At 38.3% G+C, this 8,513-nt stretch overlaps 1 protein-coding gene across 1 annotated transcript in view; it reads right to left on the reverse strand.

The window, feature by feature from the left end:
- Nucleotides 1-8,513, reverse strand: part of LOC104616983 (cohesin subunit SA-1) — a gene marked incomplete at both ends in the record, with an annotated part of 40,509 nt that overhangs the window by 28,704 nt on the left and 3,292 nt on the right. Inside the window, 4 exons of the mRNA XM_010282171.1 lie at nucleotides 3,322-3,392; nucleotides 6,804-7,007; nucleotides 7,197-7,286; nucleotides 7,411-7,503. Coding sequence (XP_010280473.1) covers nucleotides 3,322-3,392; nucleotides 6,804-7,007; nucleotides 7,197-7,286; nucleotides 7,411-7,503 — 458 coding nt within the window. The remainder of the gene's footprint in view (nucleotides 1-3,321; nucleotides 3,393-6,803; nucleotides 7,008-7,196; nucleotides 7,287-7,410; nucleotides 7,504-8,513) is intronic.

Here is an 8,513-nt window from a genome sequence, read left to right on the forward strand (position 1 = left end):
TCCAGAGCTGAAAAATTCTAACTATACACAAGTTGCATAGAGCTTCTCAATATAAATGTCCTTAAAGAAGAGCCTCCACATTAAATTTAGGCATATTCTGGTACACCTTTGTCTCTTTTGAACTACGAAGCAATCAAAACGATAGTTATAAAGGTACCTTGGACACAATACAATTCTCCACAGAGGTTCAGATTAACATAGATGCTCCTAGAATGAAAATTCACACAACACAGAATTTTCCCTTAGTCCCTTCCATGTCAGAGAGTTTTCATGGATTACAGAAAACACAGACCAACATTTCATCGAAGGCTTCTTTTCATCCCTATATAGCACTGTCTGCTGGGGCACGTTTCTGCCAGAAAGTAGTCAGATGAAGTAAAGGTACCAGTTTCACAGCATTTCTGACAGCATGGCAAGAAGCAGCTTAGAAAACTTGCTTTTTGAAGAGGTGATCTCTCCACCCACAAAACTGCTTCTCCTTTTAAAGCAGCACAAAGTGACAGAAGCTGTACCTTGGGCTCTGAACAGCTCTGCTAGATAGTCTAATTTCTTTATGGAGGTTTCATTTATCATTGTTTCTACTTCTTCTGGATATAATGAACTTCTGAGTAACTCAGTCTGAAGGATGTACTGGTCAACTACAGGAAAAAAGGTTAAGCAAAGGGTTTCTATAACAGGAAGTGATCTGCTGGTCTGACCATGAATTTATCTATCTGGGAAGTATCCTGACTGATCATGTTTATACAGCTAAAAACATGACACGTATCTGGAGAGCTACTATAGCCGCTGCAGGCTTATGAAGTCAGTGTGGAGGCAGGAAGGAATCAAATTCCCTATCATGTTTGAAGACTACTGGACAGTGATACCAACAATCCCGATTTCTAAATATGAAACAATGTTCTATATACAAGACAGCGTCAAAGGGTACATCCAGAGTAATAGAGGTGATGCCCGAGATTCATGTGTCTTGCTCTGAATTAACTGAAGTAATTAAATAAGAAATGCTGGTATTTTGCAGCACAAACTGCTACAGTGCTGATGTGTTATGTGTGAAAACTCAGTTGAATTGGGCCGGAGTCAGTACAGAAAGATTGTCTCCGTGTACTTAAGGACAGACAAAAATGCTGTAAGTATCAGTGAGACCCTGGTGTGATTCCAGGTGCTCTATTCAGAAGACCTCAAGAAAATTTATTACTATATTCTGAAAACTTGGAAGGAAACACTGTAATGATGGATTTCATTTGTATTGGAATACTGATACCCTTGTTTGATGAAAAGACATGAATTTAAAAGTGTGCTGTGAGCCTTTTATTGCCATGACCTTCCCAGAAAGAGGATCAGCCCAGGCTTGGGAAGTCTCAGTATAGAAGCTTTTTGGTCTGGAAGGCTCGATAATCCCCTGCCGTGTTTTTTTTCCACCTTGCTGGGCTTCTTTTTCCTAAGAAAGGAAAACTACCAAGGAAACACAGGCACAGATAAGGTACAATGGAGTTTCACTCACTGGAAAAAGAGAGGGAATTCTTTCTTTTCAAAGCCTCAGCAACTACTTTATCAGTGCACTTTTAGAAAGTCTGAAAGGTATCACTTGTCAGCCTGCAATTTCAACTTCTTCCATTGATTTGATTTCTTTTGGCTGCCAGGTGATGAGAGGCAATGACAGTTTCAGACAACAGCCACTGTTCTTTGAGATGAGAATGCTCAGTGCAAGTTCTGAATTGAAGATTCTAATCTCAAAGCTAAAGATTCAGCAAAAATTCTGTCTCAGATGGTATGGTTGTTTCCTTTCACAAAGAAATCACATCAGACATAACATTCAGTAGAGTAATGAAAAGACTTCATTACTTCTTTATATGCAAGCATATATTAATTAGAAATTCCCACTGAACTATAATCATAAATAACAATCAGCTGAGAAATTATACACAGCTGCTCTTCAGCTTTGATTCTTTTCTCTTTCCTGTTTTTTAAAGGTGAAGGTAGATGTCCCTGGCACCGATTTGTGTGTCATTCTACAAAGCTTTCTTTACAGTTTGAATTAACTCTCTAGAGATTTGGAACCCTAAAGGAAAAAATGCATATGGGAGACTCCCAAAAGACTTCTGCTTTTTTTTGGGAAAGAAGAAGATTTGTGCTTCTTTCTTGGATGTGAACTATAGCTTTCACAAGTCCTCTCAGGAAAGGCAGAAGTGGCTCCAGCATGTTACCAGGGAGACCGAAAACCTAATTTGCACATGTGTCAGCCTGCTGCACTACGGAAATTAGTAGCGATTTAATGATCTCTGTGGGACTCTTGTTGAATGGAAACAAAGAGCAGATATTTCAAAACCGTTTCATACAATGATCCAATGCAGAATCCAGGATAAGTGAAGACTAAGCACCAAAAGAAGAGAGAAATGAAATCACTAAACCCAATTTGTATAAAAGAGGCAGCAGAAGCAAGGTCCTCTCACATCTTGTGATAAAGAAGAAATGATTTGTGGCTCTCAGCCATCTGCATATGAAGCTTTCCTACATGCTGACCAGGAGCCATTACTTGCTACAGTTGATAGGAGGGGAAGATTAGGTCTTTGTGCTATGCTCCAAAATCCACAGTTCAAGTGAAATTTTCCAGGTTGCTCTACAAGTTATGAGAGTGCCCGTAGGTCTGAGAGCAGCAGGACCCTGAAAAGCTGCTGCCTGGCTCCACTGAGCTGGTTCATGCTTAGTGAAGGAGTTTCTGTGCAATCCACACAGTTAGACTTTGCTAACAATTTAATGAGAAACTATTCCTGGCATTTCTGCAGGAAGAGAACTCATCTTCCAGACTCTTACAATAAACTATTTATTATTATTATTACTACTACTAATTTCTATAATTTTGAGGAGAAATACCTCAAAGGCATTGAGAAACTGAGAGAAACAACTTCCTTCAGAGCTCTCCTAAGCTGAGGCTCAAAGCACAGATTTGGCTTGCATCCACTGGTGCCAGAGATAAGAAGCATCCCTTGTGCATTGACTGTCTGTCAGGCTTATGACTTTTAGTCTTATTATAACTTATTATGACTTTTAGTAAGACACTCATAGGTGTAACAGCATTTAGTGCAAGGGATGGTAGGCAACTGGCAAATCAAATCTGTAAAAATAATGGCATTAACTAAGCAAGGTCCCAGATTAATCCAAACAGTGATACTGACAAATACCGTTGATCATTCATCAATCTCTGTTTCATATTTCAGGCCATATATTTTCTCATTTCTTAACACTAGACATTAACTGATACTTGCTGAAATGAACAAATTAACATTGTACACTTTTGAGGGGAAAAAAACAAACATCACCTACTTGTGAAAAGAGGTTAACCTCTTCAATGTGGAGAGCACATTGTATATGTCATCATCATCAGCTTCTTCTCCCTGAAAATGAAAGGAAATCCATTAAGGGAGTTCAGCAATCCAGCAGAATACGTAACTGCACGGAGAGGAGCAGATTTCTTTCAGGGTTCATATTGACACCAAAACCAACTCCAAATTTTCCAATGACTTTTATCTAGATTCCATAATAATAATAATTAAATAACCATTGCATAGCACTAGGAAATAAGCACGATCAGCTGACAATATTCAGCAGTATCACTGTATTAATACTCAAACCAGTATCCTCTAGCAGTAGAAATCATTCCCAAGAATAAAATCTGAGTTCTACCTTATATTACAAGGACTGAACCACCAGCTTTAACCATCAGCTGATGAATGTGCTACAAGAATAAAGCCAAATGCTTGCCTTGCTCCACGCCAGAAACCTGCAGATGTCAACAGCAAGTTTTTTAAAATGGTCAGTGAGAAAATTTCTTTCTTTTCATATCCTTCATTGCTGTTCGCTGTGTTACACACCGTAATGCATGACAATCACATTATGTGCACAGACTGACATACATTCAGAACTGGATGGAAGGTGTTTTTTTTTCTTAATTTAGATTTTACAAATCTGAGGAAACAACAGTCCAAGAATAAATATTGCAGAATTCAATCAAAACTTTACATTTAAATTTAATTTTTTTCTTGCTAGCATTTTAAAATACCATTATCTTAATACTTTATGCAAACTGAATAGCAAATTCTCTTAGTGAAACAAGTGGAAGTAAGGTACTTCCGAAACCTAATTTTTCCAGCAACTTTCTGAAACAGGAAACCCACTTACAACAATTCTCCATTTCATTTTGATAATTTTTTTCCATCTAAAAGCTTAACAATTTTCCTGCCTTCAGATGCAATTGTCAATCAATGTTTCTGTTTTTATCAACCTAGTGGGAAGCCATGAAGCAGTAAGATACTTTCTTGGGTACAAGTATGCACATTTTAAAATTTAAAATCTCTTTAAAATTATGAAATAGACTTATTAAAATTAATTATTCTACCAAGTATCACCCAGCAAAGAATATCACAAAGGCCAACATTTTAAATCCTTGCGACCGCTGTTGCCATTCTTGCTTTCTCCTACTTTTGTCTTGGTTTTGTCTCCACATCTTTCTCTATGTCACACGTCTGACCTCCGCACTCCCTTTTCCTTAGGGATCTAAAACTCTTAATTCTTCAGTTCTCATATGACTATTAGACACAGTTTTTCTCCAAAATCCTCAGTCCTCATCTCTCTCTCATGCAAGCAAGTATACACAAGGATCTTAAGCCCTGGCTTGCACTTCTTTACTCCTTCCCAACTGGGCCAAGGAAGGGGATACAGCAGAAGTATTTTGTTATCACTGGTTCATGTTCCTTCATGAGCCTAGTCTTTGTTCTCTGCCCAGTAGTCTCAGTGCACCCTTCAGGCCTTTTCGCGCTGGAGTACTGCATAAAGAGAAACTGCTTGCAAAGAGAAGTGAAGGGAAATGGAGTGGGAATAAGCAGTTACTGGCTTCCTGATCCAACAAGTTAGTAATAAAAGAAAACTGCAGGAAAAATGTTTTTCTCCCCTAGTTCATTTCTCCTGAGAAGACTGGTGGGAGGTCATTTATGAATCCCAGCATCTCATTGCTCTCACCTTACTCTCCTTGCAAAAAAGGTGAGGCCGGAGGGATCTTTCAAGCAGTGTCAGAAAGGGAGAGGACAGGACTGCAGGCCTGTACAGTGTACCAAAAATACGGAGTGTGTTTTCTGAACCCTCTCAACATTCATGTATCCCTAGTCTAAAACAGCTGGACCTAAATGCTTTGCTGGCATCTGAAATGTGGGCTGGGGGTGGAAGAGAGGTAGATTTCCAATCTACTTTCATCTTTACTGCTTGTAGTATTGGAACATGGTTCTTTGAGCGCCAGAGACCACACTGCCTGTGGAAGAGGACTACCAAAGAAGGGCTTCTAAAAATATACAGCTAGGGACCACAAAGTAGCAAAGGGAAGGACAGAACTGCTTCTCCTTGGATCAGAGGATCCAAGAACAAGAGGAGTGATGCTATAGTAAACCAAACTCAACACTAACTGGACTGCTAGCTTCCAGAAGGGTATGTGGATGACAGAAAAGGAGCTCACAGAACCAGAGAAATGGTTCTTGTCTCGACTCTTTCAAAGCTGCTGTGTGGAGGAGAATGGGTAAATCCCAGAAAGAGCAGCTGCTGTACAGCAGGAGGAATCTAAGTGTTCCTGTATTTGCTAACTGAGTTTGGGATTACAGTTGAAAAAATTATTTGTGGGTGTCTCAGCAATACTAATAAAACACAGAGTGGATCTTTCCTTGGGTGAAACTATCCAGGCAACAGAATGCCACCTCTGAATCCCTGAATGGATCCACGGGTGAATAATGTCTACACAGCTGAACATCATGGAAACTTCAAGGGGGCTCTTCCAAAAAAGCCACGTGTCCTCAGACAGACCTGATTTCTGTTTGTTACACTGGCTGTTACACGACTGTCTCCAGAGAGAAGGAACATGGCATTTGCTTCAAAGTTCCAAGATAAAACTATGAGAAAAAGCTGAAAGGAGACATTTTCATAATGTCTTATGACAAGACAGTATAATAGAAATGGCGAGTCAGTGTCAGCTTATTTTCTTTAATATGCAATTCTAAAATAGAGACTGTAGCTTAACTTTCTATTAATGTATATCAAAAATTCAATGTATCTGCCACAGTGCAGTGCATGACTAAAAGTAGTAAAGAAAAAAAATTATGCAGCCCTTAAGTTATGTTTAAAAAGCATGAGAATTACAACAAGTTAAGTAGTGCTACGTGAAGTTAAATTGATGGAAAGCAAGAAAAGTGAGTAAGGTTTCTATTCTTATTTAATGTATTCTGTCTTATGCATTTAGAAGGATGAATTCTTACAAGTAAATCCCAGGTACCTCCACATTTCAGACTTGCATCTTTATTTCATTCTTTCCAGAGCTCTTTCAATATGCCATTATACATATTTTACTAATCCTCTCTTCCATTCAAGACATAATCCAATCTTGATTCTGCTGCCTGCATATCCATTTGGGACTACTGGAATCACCACAAGCATTATGTAAATGCACCTTTCTATGCATTTTTCATCAGCTTTCACCCATTCATCCATTTAATTTCTTATGTGGACTGTTTAAACACTAGACTAAATTTTCAGAAGCAGGATTGTCCCGTGGTCTTTGCTTTACAGCATCAATGCTTTGCAGGCTTAATGGTTAGTCCAAGGGATTTTCTACGTGGAGGAAGAGCTCCAAATAATTATGAAATAGTTCCTGCTGCACTACGTCTTCATATGGATAATTTCATGACTTGGCAAGAATGTTTTTCTGCAGGTTATCTTAGCGTGTTTCAGGTAGTCTAGCTAAATTCATTTTAAGAAATCAGAAAACAAACCTCCTGCAGCAGATCCTCTACAGAATGGTTGAATCGATCCACAAATTCATCAATAAGTTGGCTGTGGGCTATGTCAACTCTGTTCTGGATTGTATATTCTTCACTACAGAGTATGCTGTAGGTTTTGCTGCAGGCTTCGAGAACATCTGATTCCACATGCTTTTCCACAACAAACTTAATCTGTTTCAGTAAGGCATCCAGATGCTGTAGATCAGAAAAGAAGTTCAGCTTTCACCTTACCTGAACAATGAAACTCAAAGAAAAAGTCATTCAAGGAATACACCAAATCAAGGTTAGATTACTAATATGCCAAATAAAGGCACAGTACTGTGTGACTAGAATAGTATATTAGATACTGGAAAGCAACCAGACTTCTTGCCCAATGTACTATACCTTTTCCATTCTGCCTGTGCTATAGATTTCCAGATCAAAATACTGAGGGATTTGCAGGAGATTTGCAACCTTCTCGGCATCAGCGGAATACTAGAACATTATTGAAACAAAACAAAAAAAATAATGAAGTAAAACTAAACACCTGTACTACAGAATGAAAGTTTAAAGACAGTTGTAAACACCAGTGAGAGATTTATTTTGTTAAAAAATGTACCTTTGATAGCAACATAGGAAGTGCGATAATGAAATGCTCAGTCAGTTTATTTCTGTCATCTATCTGAGTTTTTCTTTCTTTTGCTGTCAAGACCTGCAAGTGATCAAAAACAACTGCAGTAAATACAATTTATGCATAACATTTATTACTTTTTCTAACATTTGTATTACAAACAAAAATCCGTGCAAGTGTATTTTCAATAAATGAAAAGAGAGAATAAAATACTCAAACACATTTGGACCAAAGGGTGATTAAATGGGAGGACCATGTGTCCTAAGAAGCCATGATTGAAAAGGAAAATATGTCATCCAGCATGATATTGTTTCGACAAATCAACTTTTTTTTAGGATTGAAATTCAAATATAACCCAAGTCAGTGGAAGTTTTGCTATTGCTTCCAGGAAAATTGAGCTCTGGCTTTTCACATATTAAACAAAGTGTTAATGTAAGACCTCAGGGCGAATGGAAGTATAATTAAGAAAACCAAAACCAAACCACAACGTAACAGTGATTTGCATGAGCAGATTCATGGCCTCATCTCTAAACTGGAATGTAATTCTCAGTGAGAACATACAACCAAGTTCACAGAACTCATTTACAAATTTCAGTGACAGATATACTGAAGCTACTAATGCTGTCATAGCAAAACCACCTTGAAATAGTGAATAGACGACAATCAAAACAGCATGCTTCATAAAAGCTTAGATCTGGCTTCTTGGCTTCAGAAAAGGAGAGAATATTTTCGAAAAAAAATTATGGTAATAAAATACTCAAGTTAGCTAATGATTTATGTATAGCAAGGCTGCCAGACTGCACAATAAGGGTTACAAGCTAAAGTCAGAGAAGAAACTTTCACAAGACGGTGACTGCGAAATTAGAATTCTGCTCCCATTTCAACTCAGAGAATATGCTAGCGAGATCATGAGAACATGACAAACCTCTACTGACAAGTCAGAGATCCCTGCAGTTGCCATCCCACAACTCATGATCTAACTGAAAAGAAGCAAAAGCTAAATGTCATACCTACATCTCTCTGTAAGTGAGGAGGAACAGCTGGAGACAAAACATGTTTGGATGACAGGTTGCCTATTGTGTCAGCAGGCA

The sequence above is a fragment of the Phaethon lepturus genome, unplaced genomic scaffold (genome assembly GCF_000687285.1).
Source record: "Phaethon lepturus isolate BGI_N335 unplaced genomic scaffold, ASM68728v1 scaffold53342, whole genome shotgun sequence".
Taxonomy (NCBI): Eukaryota; Metazoa; Chordata; class Aves; order Phaethontiformes; family Phaethontidae; genus Phaethon; species Phaethon lepturus.